This window comes from Amaranthus tricolor, chromosome 12 (assembly GCF_026212465.1).
Source record: "Amaranthus tricolor cultivar Red isolate AtriRed21 chromosome 12, ASM2621246v1, whole genome shotgun sequence".
NCBI classification, from domain to species: domain Eukaryota; kingdom Viridiplantae; phylum Streptophyta; class Magnoliopsida; order Caryophyllales; family Amaranthaceae; genus Amaranthus; species Amaranthus tricolor.
In genome coordinates this window covers 4,852,165-4,867,500 of record NC_080058.1, presented here as the reverse complement: position 1 = coordinate 4,867,500, position 15,336 = coordinate 4,852,165, and the positions used below count along the sequence as shown (strand labels likewise).

The following is a 15,336-nucleotide window of genomic DNA, read 5'->3' as shown; positions in this document are numbered from 1 at the left end:
ATTATTCAATAAAATAATATATTCACCATCTAGAAGATTTAATTTTTCTTAATTTCCGTAACATTGTGGGAACATCAATAGTGAACAGAGTGAGTCAAATTTATCTTGTTTACTTGTTATGAACAATGTAAAGTCCTTTTAGTTTGTGTAGGCAATACTCAATAGTATTTGGTTTGTAGCTTTTTCCTTATGGACATGCCACTTTATTATACTTTTAGTTTTTGGATACAATTAGAGTAGTTAAAGTGATCAAAATTATGTTCTTTTCAAGTTGAAAGTGAGTTGGAGTGACTTTTATACATGGCAATTAAGTTCATACAAGTCCATGAAAGCTTAATAGAGGCTAATAGACTCAGATAAGTTGAGCAGTTTATATAAATTTAAATTATTTTAAGTTTGAAGGCAGTTTAGATTAAACAAGCTTTGATAGTTCAAATAATATAAATTAATTCTAATACATTTAAATTGATATACTTTGGAGATAGTAAGTTCAACCAAGTTAAATAGGTGAAAAATAAGATGCTCTTAGAGTTCAGAAAGTCTGTTTTGGTTTAGGTATTATTTCTTTTCGAGTACTTTAAAAGATATGATCTTTTTGTGAGTGATAGAAATCTAAAATGATAAATTAACTTGAATTAGAACCAACACAAAAACTGCCTGATAACAAAAGTGACTAGTTAGCAATTTTATGACATTAATTCAAATGACTAAGCCTATATAACGAAAAACTTGGTGAGTTAAAACTGTTGTCTTGTAACCCTTTAGGTTTTGTACACTTTTGGTACTTGAAAGTAGTGATAGAGTGAGTAATATGATTGACATCCACTCAGATGGATTGAATGAAGCGTCAGAACTAACAAATCCTTCAAGATTTCAAGATTCACATTTTATAATTCTATGTTGATTTGCATAACTTTTTTTAACTTAGTACCCGGAACTGGAATATTGGATTTTGACTATAAATTGCATACTCAAAGCTAAAATGACATGAGCTCTAGTTATCCTGAAGTTAGGCCTCTTGAACTTGACATGATGTATCTATATTCGCATTTGAGTTGTTTTTGTAAAATCTTTTTTTTAGAATTTTATCGACAGGTTCAACCCTTAGTTTTAAAACGCGCGCCTTGCTTTGCGCCTTGTGCACCTCGAGCTCAGACTCGGCTGAAAACACCTCGATAAGGCGAGGCGAAGCCTACTACAAGAGACGTGTGCCTCCTGATTAGACTGGGTAATTAACTGAAAAGCTTGTATTTTTGAAAAATAAATAAAACTCGAAATCCGAGTTCTTTTGAATTTGAGGTTTGATAAACTATTGCTTAAAGTAAACAGAGAAGAGAAGCAAGTTAAGAAGAAAATAACTTGGAGTATTCTTCATATTCTCATTATAAAAGTCTTGTGCTAAATTAGTGTTTACCAAAATAATAATGAATGTTTTCAAGGCAGTTGATATTTTAATATGATTGTCATAGTGTTTAAGTATCGTATATGTTCCAATACTACATTTAATTTAGCAAAAAAGCGTGTCTCGCATACAACAAGTACGCGCCTTTGCCCTACATTTTGCGCCTAGGCTCTAAGGACCTTTTGCGCCTCGGTGCGTCTCACGCCTTTTAAATCTAAGGTCACCTGTTGAGAAGTGAGCATCTCAATTGTCAAGGAATACTTTAATGCTTGTTTGAGAGATTGGCTGGACACTGGGTTTTTTTCATTATTTTTCATTCAACAGAGGGCAATATCTTTTGTTCATCTTGTAGTTTTCCAAGTGTGTTGGGTGAAAATGATCTTTTAAGTTCATTGATTGATGCTATTGGTATTGAACATTTGTACTGCCTCTGTTTCAAAATTACTTATAAGATACAGGATGACATGAAGGTTTAGATGATAAAAATTTGCTTGGTTATCAATTATTTTTTATTTTATTTTCAATGGGTATATTGCTAGCCAAAGAGAGCGCTTCTGGGTGTGTGTGATAAAGGGGCATGAGATGGGTGCTAGACTATATGGGACTAGCTAAGGAATATTAAGAATGTTCTACCTAACATGAGGCAGATGAAAATGAAAGTTTTGAAACTAATCTAGAACAGAGGGAATAGCTGTGTTCACGATAGTGTTCGCTAATTTATTATTCATGAATCTTGCCAATTTATGTTCTTGTATAAGAGCTCGATTGGCTATCTATATTTGTTTAACTTGCCGAAAAGTGTATCGTGTACCACATACAAATTCATAAATTTTGGATTGTGGTTTGCTGGTGGATCGTTGAATTCGTTGAGGTTTTTAGTGATCACCACCCTTCTCTGAATTCGTGATGCTGTTAGCCTGTTACTTACGGTGATCTTTTTTGTGATGCTTCAGGCGGTGCACAATTTTTTTAAGGAAAAATTGAGATTTCTTGTCACGGACACAATAGATGGTCCTCAAGATTCATCAAAATGCATTCGTGTGTGGCCTAAATCGGCTGGGAATCAAAAGGGAAGAAGTTGCCGGAAGAGGAAAGATAGGTTTGATAAGCCATTTGACAAAAGAGGTTCACATGATTGGGGAGACCATCCTGGAAAGTTCCTCAGGTATTGCATAATATTTTTGGTTCTTGCTTAGTAGCTTTGTTAAAACGTTTTGCTAGAATTAATTGGTTCTTAGTGGAATGCTTCATATAATTCTTATTTTTGTAAATGGGACATAAACTGCATAAGGAACATTAGTTGAAGAGAGAATAGTGGTGGAGTATTTATCTTTTAACTGAAAATCAACACTTGTTTCACAGATTTAATTGTAGCATATTGCAAGATAAGCATTTGGTCTGTGCTATTATTTTTTCAATATCACTGTTGTATGCAAGTAAAATTGAATCTTCACTTCACATTCATTAATTCTTCGAGAAACCTGTATACCTTAACAATATATCTGCCATAATTGTGCGAGTATCTGAAAATTTCATGTGTTTTCAAAGCTGTGTTTCCACATGATTTTGACTCATTTCACTTTTGGTCATCGAACGCTATTATTGATCTGTACATGAAGGTTTCATCTATACAAGGAGAACAAGGATACTCAAGAGGCCCTGAGATTGATTGGCCAGATGCTTGGAGTCCAGGTATCATTAGCATTGTTCGGAATTTTACTTGTTTAACTGTCAAGGAATGAAGGAAGGGCATGCATTATGTTGGCAATTTGAATTTCTAACTCCTAGACGAGTTTAATATTGTGTAGCATGTATACTAAAAAGATCAATTATGTCAGACGTTTACCAAGGTTTAATGGCCCTCTGTTTGGCAGCCTAGATCATTTGGATTTGCTGGAACAAAGGATAAGCGTGCTGTGTCTACTCAACAGGTATACTTTCTGTTTACACCGAACTTGATGTCGTACTTAATGTAGTTGACTGTTCTGTCCATCTGTTGAAACATAATGTTCCTCTATCCCTTTCTTTTAATGTAATACTGAGTTTGGGTATTGTGAATGGCATGTGGTGAATCTTTTTAACCTGCTACTTGCAACCTTCAATAGTGATGCTTTTGATCATCGTGGGGTATTGGGCTAAATGAGTTACGAAGAGGCTTTTGATCAATAGGTTTGATTTTATTTTGTATCATAGGTAACAATTTTCAAGCAGCGTGCTGGTAGACTGGCTTCCCTCAATGCAAATTTGATTGGTATAAGAGTAGGTGATTTCTGGTATGGTTAAAGAAAAGCTGCTTGTAGTGCTCTCTTAAATATACCTTTTATTTGTTAGTTTGTCAATAGTGATGCTTTTGTTTGACCTTTCAGCTATGTCAAAGAAGGGCTTCAACTAGGGCAGCTTTTTGGCAATAGATTCACAATAACATTGAGGTAAGATGTCATGATGGAGTATTGACCCTTCAGCTGTATTTCTTGTCCTTTAACATCAAGTATGCCGAGCTAGAACTTTCTTATCTTCGTAGAGGCGTTTCATCCGAGTCTGAAGACACTATTAGAGCATCTGCAGATGCACTAGGGAAGTGTGGCTTTGTCAACTATTTTGGTTTACAGGTATCCCTGTTACTTCTGTATGCTACTTCAATATTTCACTTTTTTCCTTGTGCATAAGTGGTCTGTTTTTTAAGCTTCTTGTAATCCTTGAGGCGCACACTGTTGTTCGCTGGAATTGTTTAAGTGGACCTTTTGTTTTTCTTCAATTAAATGGGAACTAAATCAAACAATATATTGATGGATACTTGCAGAGATTTGGAAGTGGCGCAGTGCCAACTCACTTTATTGGAGCAGCTTTGCTTCGTGGAGAGTGGAAAGTTGCAGTCGATATGATTCTCGATCCAAGGGAGGGTGATATCCTTGCAATGAAGTTTATAACATCTCACTAGATTCAGTAAAAAGCTTTTGGTTATAATATTATATTTGTGAATTTACCTATGTATTCCCTTGACTGAGATGTTGCATTACAAAGGGAAGATGTAAGAAAGATTCGGAAAGACTACAAGGAAAGCAATGATGTTGACCGGGCACTGAGGCAATTGCCACGTCATATGGTTGCTGAGAGGGCTGTTGTAAGTACATGTTTGTTAAGTTTTGTATGGAAGAGGGTGTTTTAATTTAGCCATTTGAGATTGGTTTGGTCTTATGAAAGTTCTTAGTATAAATGAATTTAAGAATAAAGTTTTACCTGTTATTAAAAAGTAGCTAATGGCTTTGTTGCTAAGTTTGTTTAAAGCGCCTATGATTTAACAGCGAAGAAATATGATCAAGTTAAACAGTTCACTAAGGGTAAAAGTTGTTTCTTTAATTTAATTTGACCTTATATTGAATGAGCTCTTTGATGAAGCCTTAGTTGCCTAAACCTCATACAATGACCCTTTAATCTCCACTATGTACACGGTAGGGAAGTAAGGGGTGTTTTCTATATAGAATTGTTGATTTAATGACTATTATGACATTTGTGCAAGTAATGCTTGAAATAGATGAGTGAATATCAATGGAAAACAAATACCTTGGTCAAATCACTTCACCTTATCCACTTATATCATTGTAATATAATTCAATTCATATTAACACCATTGTGACCTAATTATCTTAATTGAGACACATGATCTTTTATGGTAATGATAAATAGGTAACTTCTAACTCAAAACTTGAGTATTTGTACTCTAGATTTAATGAAAGAGCAACATTACATTAAGAAATTTCAATGAGTTGCCAATCACAATAACCAAAAACCGTAAAAACATTCTTTAACCAAATGGGATTAACCTCTCCGAATAAGTACGCGCAATAATTGGTCACCTCCACTAATCGAAGTCATTATCTTGCAAAAGGGAAGTGAGTAACACCACACTTCTAATGCTAATATTAGTTTAGAGGTACTAATCATCAATCAACTAAGTTGGCAATATAACATAAATCAACGATGTTTTAATTAGGATTAACAAAATATTTAAGATCTATTGTAAAAGCGCACCCAGATGGATAGCGCTTCGGGTAGGAGATAGGCCGGGGAGCCTTCAAGGCTAGGCTAGGCGAGGTGATTCTTTAGGTGAGCGCCTTACTACGCCTAAGGTAAGCGCCTTTTGGTCTTAGCCTAAGAAGAAGCCCATTTATTGCGGCACCTAAGTATATTTTCTCTTCTCATCTTTATTTCTTTATTTCTGTTTCGTTTTTTTTTCTTCCTGTTTTTTGGGGCTTTAATTTATTTGACTTTTATGAGTTATGGGGTTTTTCACTTCCAAAGGCTAGTACTTTGTCTGGCGCTTAAAATTTAGACTCTAGGGACACTTGGCATCTTAGGGCGCCTCACACCTTTTAAAATTAAGATTAAAGATATGTAAGAGAGAGACTCCGACAACGTTTTTTGAGTAGCATATTAGCTACGTATCAATTAAGGAGTGAGTGCTTTAGCTACGCATAGTCATGACAGCAACAATTATGATGAATACAAACTGCAAAGTTTATGGAGGAGTGTTTAGACAAACAGAACCGCAAAATCTGATGATAAACCAGCCTATTCCAACCTAACTTGACCTACTATCTCTATAAGCCAATTGGCCTTTTCTCTATACTACAGGAAATAAGAAAGGACATAAAGCAAAATTTAAACTAATAAAAGGAATCTGAAAGTTGGGAGTTGCAAGAGTCTATTTTTCATTAAACCCATAGATGGGGTTAATGGTCTTCAACCTTGATCTTTTCTTTTCAATTCCCTTGAGTAATGGCTGTCATTTGATTAATTGCTTGCTTTAATGGCCGTTACACACTCATTTGAGCAGTATCGAGGAGTTATGCTGGTTTGAATTGCAGAACTCGTAGCTCAATCGGTTAAAGATTAAGGTCTTTAGGGCCAAAAGATTTAGTATTTTGGTTTCGGATTATAATGGGATATTAAAATGACTCACAAAATCATTTGCAATTTTTATCATTGTGAAATTGCGCATGCACTTTTTATTTTGTGAAGTTGCACTTTTGAGTTTGCTACCAAAGGTTAATTGGATAGGACTTTTTTTGTTATCACTAATTAGTTAAGACCGGATATGGAGTATCAATTATCAACCACACAGAGGTGGGAGCCATTTATGGCATTGGTGAATAGAATAGAATTAAATGTTGTCTAATTAAGTTTGATGAAGGATCTGATTTTTCCACATAAAGCCCTTCTTTTGTCCCTTTTGATTTCTGTTGCTACATATAGTTTCTGTAATTGACTTCCTTTATTCCTCTTTTCAGCTGGCATGTTTACAAAAATGTCCTGGAAATTACGTGCAGGCGTTGAAGGCTATCCCTAGAACTATGAGAATGATGTAAGTAGCTGTGCTTGTCCTGCTGTTATTGTTTTCTGTCAAAGATTTGTATTCTTGAACAATTAAAGAGTACAAGGTATACTCCATACTTAGTTTAAAGAAGCGCGCCTCCAAGAGAGGTTCTAGAAATATCACTTCTCTTAGTCTAGGTTCAGAGAGAAACATAAGGTGCGCGCTTTTGTGCTCTTTTGCAGTTTTTATGCCTTGTGCTTTTTGCACTTGGTTTTCTTTGGAGATACACCTTTTTAATGGAATTTAATCGAACAATTAGACAAAAAAGAGTAGTCTTATTCCAAAAGAAGAAAAAGAAAAAGGAAAAAAATTTCTCTTGTTTTTGAGAAGAGATAAAGAAAAAAGGGAAAAGGAGCTTTTGCTTGGAGCCCTAAAAGTAAGCAAATTTCTTCTCAATGCCTCCTCCACCACTACCTACGTAGGTTTTATTTTTGTTTTTTTTTCTCTTCTATATTATAGTTCTCTTCTTTTCTTTTCTTATAGATTCTTTGTTTTTTTCTTTTCTTTCTTTAGGCTTCTTCGATTTGTTGCGTCTTGTCTCTTTAGGATTGTCATCCTTTCGATTTTCTTTTTCTTCGATTTCATGTTTATCTCTGTATACTGATTAGTTCTTTTAACGTTCTTCTTTATGTCTTCTTTCAAATTTTCTAAATTTTAGAAATTTTTAAGCTTTGTTTTTAAAAATAATATAGAAAATAAACTTCACCCAAAAATAATCCAAAACTAAGTGTCATGTAGGATCGGATAAAAACTGAAAGTAATGGGTCGTTGACCTATTATGCAACTTTAATCAAATGTAATGACTAGGAAGGAATGGGTTGTAGATTGTAGTTACTAAGTGCGACCCATTTCAAACTAGTTAAATTAAGTTTGACTATATCAAATGGGAGTGTCAATATGTAAAAAGGTTGACATTCCATGATAGATCGTTGTTATTGACTGTGACCTATGGATGAACATGTAAAAAAGATGGTAAAAGAAAATGGAATAAGGAGGGGAGGTCATATAGTAGTGTGGACCCACTTTCTTAATTTCTTTGTCACAGATTCCGCTTACAATATTTTTCTGTTACTCAAGTTTTTCTACCTCTTCTTTTTCAAGCTATTTCTTTTGCCTTGTTAGATTCATTTTCTTCATTGAAAATGATAAATGTGAAGAAAGTTTAAAACTTTCAGCTTAAACTTATTTGGGTTTTCTAACTTTCTGATGGTTTTTGTCCCCTTTAAGATGTTTTCCATCTGAGTTTTCAGTTTCAGGAGTGAGCTATGGTGTATTTTGATCAATTTTCTGGTAAATTTTGGGTGATTATTGAAAATGGAGATTGAATTATCAAACATGTAGAAAGTGGGATATAAATCGAAAATGGATATTAAATTTTCTGTACAAAGTTGCTGTAGAATGTGGGAATTATTAACCTTCCTCATTATTCCATTGTACGATGGATCGCACTTTTATTAATTATAAACCATTTTTTCATAATCAATTCAAGTTTGACTTACATTGCATAATGTGTCGTATTTAGTAATTACGACTCATTCTTTTCATGTCTGTTCCCATCCGAGCCTACATGATGCTTACTTTTTGAATTATTTTCCAAAGAAGCTTAATTTTTCATTATTTTTGTAAAACAAGCTTTAAAATAAAAAAAGATTCAAAATTTCTCTTGTATATTTCTGTCTTTTTCTTTGTTCTTCTTAAATAACGATGTGATAACCATTAGAGTCTCACACTACTTTTAGACATAATTCCTTAGAAGGCGGGTTTAGGTACCCTCTTGTGCCATTTTGCCCTATATTAATGGCTCACTTTAACGATGGTAAATGTTTTAGATCTTTTATGCAACAATAATATGAATATCATATTGTTTTAAGTATCGAATATGCTTTATAATTGTTTTAAGTTTTTGAGCAAACATTTGCGTCTTACCTACCGAAAGCTCACACGTACACCTTGCACCTTGCGCTTAAGCTCTAGCTGCGCCTCATGCTTTTTAAAACTAAGACTTTGAATTTATGGGAGGAATTTTTGAGCAAATGAAGCATGTACATTCTGTTAAATACATACTTGCACCTGCCAAGAGGAGGTGCAAAGCCTTTTCATCATGAATGACAAGTGACTTTAAATTCAATTTATTATCTTAATTCTATTTCCATAGAATATTAATCGTACTCGTACATTAGAAATGGGGGTTTCTCATTGAAAAAAAAGCGGTTTCGGTCACGTCTGCAGTTGCAGTGACGGTCAGGGTAATGTGGTTGTCATACCACCAAGTATTGACTAAATCCATGGGATACCTCTTGAGTTGGAACATTTTTTTTACATCTTAACAATGCGGGTAGTATAGATGTGAAGACCTTTACAACTCTTCGATTCATACGATACAACATTGTTTTTGCACTATGGTTCTGTACTTTGATGATTGTGAACTTAACTTGGCCTTTTCTGATTATCAGCCTCCTATAAGATAATCCCGAACAAAAGGAAACTGGAACTTAATGGACATAGCTAAATCTTTAAAATAAGTACTTTTATGAATGTCCATAATAATCCGTGTAAATGGCAAACACTTTCTGTATTAATGTTTTGTACATGGGACTTGATTATCACTACTTGGCTTTGTGAAACTACTCCCATATGTATGTCTGGATCCTTGAACTACAGTCTTACATATCAGATTTTGTGCCCATACCTGGTTTAAATTTCTTTGATTTGGGGGGGGGGGGGATTGTGAATCTTGGCTTAGTGTCTTTGATATACATGCTGATGGAACTGTTGCTGCCTATCTTGAGTTATCCAACTGATTTGCTTGGTTCTGTTTACATAATGATTTTTTTTCATTGATTCTTACTCCAGATTATTAATAGACATTAGTACAGGGAAATTTGCATCTTGTTTCCTTTAAATAAGAATTCATATTATAAATCATGCTTATCATTTATTTAGTTATGACTCCTCGTTGGTTACATTTGTTAAAACTGCTTGAAACCATGGAATAAACCTTTTCTTATTTTGTTTTTCACTCATGTTTTTTAGATTTTTTTTAATTGTTTCCATGGTATGATTTTATTCTCTAGTGTGAGGGGTTAACTAATGGTGGGTTCCCTACTTGAAGTTCTCTCTTCAGCTTTGAGATGTAAAGAGTTGATTGTGACATAAACTGTAATACCCCCCCTGGAGTTGTGATATATGCTGATATGCTCTTTTGATTATCTGTTCAGGTATGTACACAGTTACCAAAGCTACCTGTGGAACCATGCGGCGAGCATTAGAGTACAGAAATATGGTATGTGGTTTGCTACCTCGACATGGAACCTGTGTAGAATTTTGTTGTTTCCTACTTACTCTCCAGATCATCAGTTAGTCGCTGTAGTTACTTTCTTGTTCGACTATATGGCAGGAGCACAAGGTCTTGTAGTTGGAGATCTTGTACATTCTAAAGAAGATTCCGGCGAGATCATTTCCCTCCACACTGAATATGAGGATTTTGTATCTAATGAGGCAGATAATAGTACCAATCTGGAAGACATGGAAGTTGATGTCCTCGATCAAAAGACTTTTTCAGTCAAAGTAAGTTGTGTAATTTCCTTCTGCAGGCAATGGTTCCTTTGTAGTTAAAAGGAAGGTGGATTTACTAGAATTTTAATTCAAGAATGCAACTCACACTCTTAAGCTTTTAATTCATTTCTCTCACATTTAATGATGAACGGATATGGATTAGACAGATTTTTTGCTCAAAATCTTCTAGTTTGCGTGATCATCATAAGAAGAATTACCTGAAAAGTGGTGATCACTTCTCTACTTAGTTTGAGACTATAAAATCAAGATTTGTACATGAAATTTGATCTGAAAGTACGTATGACCAAGAATGTGTAAACATGGAGCAATTATTTTGAAATAGTCTTTCTCGTGATCCACTTAGACAAATATGCCAATTTTATTGAATGGATTTATTTATAAGGAGAAAAAAAGTTTAAGAAAAGAATAAAATTTCTGACATTTTTATCTGTTAAAACTCCTAAAATGCTTTTAATTTAATTTGACCAATATTTCTATCATAAGAAAAAGCAATTTAAAATATTAAATTACAATGTAATCCTTCGAACTTATGCACTTAATATGCTATGAAGGTGCATGTTATAAGATCGGTGCTCCTATATGTAGATTTGATTTTCCCCAAGAAGTTATAAGATTGAGTTTTCTTGCGTATGATACTATGATTAATTGACATTCAAAAGATTAAGAAAATTTTAACTCATAGATTTGCCTTGGACTCTTGCTTCTCCATGAAGCTTTTGCCTCAGAAGTTATTCAAGGCTACTTCTTGGGTGCTTGATTTTCAAACTTGTCAACACTCACCACCTCATTTGACTTTGCTTCTCAAGTTCCACTTTATATAAGCTTTATGTCACATAGGAACTTGGTACAAAGATTAATTAGCCTTGGCTTGCCATCATTATAACTAAAAAAGAGTCAGCAGGACAGCCCATTGGCAGTGATTGTGGAAGCTTCCATGGGGGTTGAAATAAAGAAATGAGATGTATAATGAAGATTAACTTGTTGGAAATTTCCCAATGTAAACAATAAAAGCCAATGGCGAGAATGCTGCAGCGTATGCAGGCTCAAAACGTTAGAGTGCTTGTTTGTTATGAAGCATTACTATTGTTTCTGACTAAACCTTTGTTGCTTATTTACATTATACCAGTAGTCATGTTTCCATTCCATTCTCTAATGTCATGAAGTGGCTCCTACCTAGACGGGGATTGGAAGCTTGGATGCACACAAGCTTACCCTTATTGGTAATAACAAAGAATTTGTTTTTTATTGATCCTTGGTAGCGAATATCATCAGTAACTGCAACTTCACATTATTAAGGTGTATGAAAGTTTTGTTTATTGAACCTTTTTATTATTGTTCTTTAAAATCCAAAACAAAAAAACGAAACTTGGCCCTATTGTGATATTGGACATAAATGTTCATGTTTCACTATGAAAAATTATTTTGCACCTTTGGGCATGGAAGGTTATAATGGTTTGAAAAGCTTTTATAGCTTTTTGTTAGATTTAATAATGAACTTGTCAGGCTGTTGATGAGGAAGATTTACTCAGACAGAAGTATACAATTGATGATGTTGTCCTTCCATTGCCCGGGTAAGTTACTTGTCTTATTGATGTATATTTCATTAAATTGGCATGATGTTGGATTGCAATGTACAATTCTCGTTAACTCCATTACACCTGCAGTTCAAAGGCATTTTATCCAGCGAATGATGTTGCTCATGTCTATCATGAGGTGGCTAGGAAGGTATAATTACTCAATTTATAACTCAAACACGGTGTCGAGTGTCAACACTCAACATAGACTGGATTAGTGGGAATTGGATATTTATCTAATTGAATGAAATTTAGGCATGAGGTATAATTGGCGCTCTTAAAAGTTCAGTTATTTTATCAATTGAACCCGAAAGTGTCTTCTCTTAAATTTATTGAGTTATTTTTGCTGAAAAGGACTATAACATCTTGCATGTTTTGTGGGTGATTTTGATATGTAGTGGAGTATCTACACTTGGAAAATGTTTTCTTGGGAGTTGGGAGTTACATTAGCAGTTTAGCACTATCCAGAGTGATTTATCATGCATGATTAAATTATAATTTTATGGCTTACCAAATGTCTGTCACTGTTGGAGACTTGAATTCTGGTACATTGTGATTAATCCCCAAGGACCTAATTCTTGCTTTTCTTATGACTCTGGAATAGGGATATTTTTTCCCATCTAGGTAAAGCAGTAATTTCATTGGTTACTGTAGTCAAGATCTAGTTCCCTAAAACCATTGTATTTGCCTCATGTGCTAGCAGAGTAGAGGCCCATGAGGCATATGCCTAGGAGTACAGGAGTGGTGCAACCCCTGTTCCTAGGGGCGCCTTGCACTACTTACCACTAAGCTTGGAGCCAAGGATGCCTTGTGGGTATTCTTTGTAAGATACCCTTTCTGTAGCTTTTAAGATTTGTTTTGGTACAAACCTGTGTAAGCTCATGCTACAGTGGCAGAATTGCTTCTCATTCCATTTTTTGCTAACAAAGTTTTCATCGATGTTTATTGGGTTTCAGATTTTAGGCCGAAATATGTTCAATCCATGTGTTGCATCAATTTTTAACAGGCCTAGGCTATAGTGTAATAATCCGATGCCTTGGTTGTGTTTTATTGTTAGCTCTTTGTAATAGACACAAACCCCTTTTCCCACTTTTATTTATTCGTTTTTTTGTGTGCTTTTCAGGATAATATCAGCTTGACAGAGAGTGTGCACAGTGTCAAGTATGTTTTAATACTATATTGAGCTTGCAGCAAATAATAGTAAATATTTAGGATTTCCCTTGAATAATTAGTCCTTCTTTTTCAGTATTCTCTGCATCTTAATAATTTTATTCTCCTTGTTAGGGAATTTTCAATAACTAGTATGAGTGGTGCTTATAGACGTGTTTTCCAGAAACCAATTGATTTTGAATGGTAGTCTTTCATTCTTGTTCATTTTGAATCATAAGTTGTGCTTCAGTTAAGTTAGATGCAGACCTGTTCTGTATATGAAGATTTCACATTTTTTTCACAGGCAAATACTGAAGTACAAGAATGCTAATTTGCCTTTGGCAGATACAGATTTGGATATTCTTACAAAGTCCAAATCTGGGGATACGATTCTAGTGGAAAAAGGCAATGACAGCACGCTCTACTCAGCGAATTTGACTAATGCATCCAACATATGTAAAGATGGAAAACCTGTTGACACTGAGACAGATTGTGCAAATGAGATCTCCGATTCAGGGTCAGATATTCTTACAAATTCTAAATCTGGGGATAGGATTCAAGTGGAAAAAGGCAATGATAGATCGCTCGATTCAGAGGCCCAACTGACAGCTCTCAAGCTCCGTTTTACCCTCCCATCATCTTGCTATGCGACGATGGCTATAAGGGAACTTGTCAAAACATCAACATCTGTACGTATCTCAATCTTTGTGGTCTTATTCATGAAGTTTCCATTTTACGTTCTCATTTATTGTCAACAGAGATTTTCTGAACAGTTATTATAATCGTTGTCATCTTACCTCATGTTAACAACATATGTACAGGTTGCATTTCACAAAACGTTGAATAACCAAGTTTAGGTCCGTATGCAATATACTCAAATGGGATATGTCCAGGTACTTGCTGAAGCGTTCATATACTTGAGAAAAAGTTTCTAAATCTACTTTTTGGGAAATGACCTTTTTGTTTGATTACAGCCTTACAGGGTAGGCTGAGGAAAAGGGAAAACCTGGTAACAATCGAACCCAAATGCTTGTCTAGGGAAAGCAATGTTTATTCCAATTGAGACAAGACCTGACCCTTCGGAAAATCATCTACAGTTTGATTTGATGTATGCAATTCACAATTGAAGAATGACAACAGTAAATAAGTTATAGTCTTGTACCTGTTCAGTATTGTTTACATTGTATTTGATTTTGCAGAACACGGACCGAGATTTGGCAGTTTTTATAACCATCCTTGCAAACTTGCTAAGGGATGGTTATAACTTATATGTGACATACTCAACAGAGAACATGTCCTCTGTTGGAGCTTCACATTCATCTCGTGTAACATATTCAAGTGATTAGATCAGAGCTCATTCTTGTTTCTGAGAGTTTTGCTATTATTAGCAACGTAATTGAAGTGAACAACATTTTGTTACAAACTTGCAAATTACATTTATAATCCAGTTTTGATTTGAAGACTGAATTTATAACATCATTTTTTCTATACCCAAATGGACATAATGAACCAAAGTTGAGTTAAACTAGTGAGACTTAATATTATGTGTTAACCTAGTGGTTAAAGTCTTTTTCTTTCACTCTAGTGGCAAGTGTTTGATTCTCACTAGGTATAAAATGATTAATTTATTTTTATCATTGTCTGTTTGGATTTTCTAATTTATCCCGATTCAAAAGAAAGAGATTAGACTTGAAAAGAGGGGAGAAAAATAAAGTGAAGACCTTGGAAAAAGTTTCATCTTGTTAGAATTGTGAGAAATTTTTGTGCCTATGATTGTACATTTTCATTACTACGCTATAATCATCTTAATGATTTTACATTATTGGTTAATAGATAACCAAATTGTATTTCCCAACAAATCACAAATTTCATTTAGTGGCTCATAACAAGAATAGGATTTGGAAGATTGTATATACATAATTTTACCTTTGTTAACGATAATACTAATTAAAAATAATTTTTAGTTAACGTATAATAATCTTAACATAAATAAAAAGTATAAATAATTTTAGTACCTGAATAATCCATATATATTCAAGGGAAAATCCAAATTTGTTACGTTGTGTAAGAACGTGCAAGACATGGTACTAGTAAGCTAATTTAAGGCTGAAAGGAAAACATAATTTAGTTGAAGTAAAAAGTTTGTAATGAGATGACACATCTAAATTGACAAGTCAATGAGCAGTGATCAGTGAGTGAAAGGCATTGATCACAAATCAACATAGAAGTATAAACTAACATCTATAAACTCCATCTTTTTC

General features: G+C 34.2%; 1 protein-coding gene across 1 annotated transcript in view; it reads left to right on the top strand.

The window, feature by feature from the left end:
• LOC130796710 (multisubstrate pseudouridine synthase 7) overlaps positions 1-14,498 on the top strand; it is a 15,510-nt gene extending 1,012 nt beyond the window's left edge. The window contains exons 4-21 of the mRNA XM_057659078.1: positions 2,356-2,567; positions 3,022-3,094; positions 3,277-3,333; positions 3,596-3,675; positions 3,769-3,831; positions 3,924-4,011; positions 4,203-4,306; positions 4,421-4,523; positions 6,691-6,764; positions 9,995-10,059; positions 10,174-10,343; positions 11,856-11,923; positions 12,017-12,077; positions 13,050-13,087; positions 13,211-13,279; positions 13,380-13,764; positions 13,897-13,968; positions 14,050-14,498. Coding sequence (XP_057515061.1) covers positions 2,356-2,567; positions 3,022-3,094; positions 3,277-3,333; positions 3,596-3,675; positions 3,769-3,831; positions 3,924-4,011; positions 4,203-4,306; positions 4,421-4,523; positions 6,691-6,764; positions 9,995-10,059; positions 10,174-10,343; positions 11,856-11,923; positions 12,017-12,077; positions 13,050-13,087; positions 13,211-13,279; positions 13,380-13,764; positions 13,897-13,932 — 1,746 coding nt within the window. The 3' untranslated portion in view covers positions 13,933-13,968; positions 14,050-14,498. The remainder of the gene's footprint in view (positions 1-2,355; positions 2,568-3,021; positions 3,095-3,276; positions 3,334-3,595; positions 3,676-3,768; positions 3,832-3,923; positions 4,012-4,202; positions 4,307-4,420; positions 4,524-6,690; positions 6,765-9,994; positions 10,060-10,173; positions 10,344-11,855; positions 11,924-12,016; positions 12,078-13,049; positions 13,088-13,210; positions 13,280-13,379; positions 13,765-13,896; positions 13,969-14,049) is intronic.
• Positions 14,499-15,336: the final 838 nt, after the last annotated feature.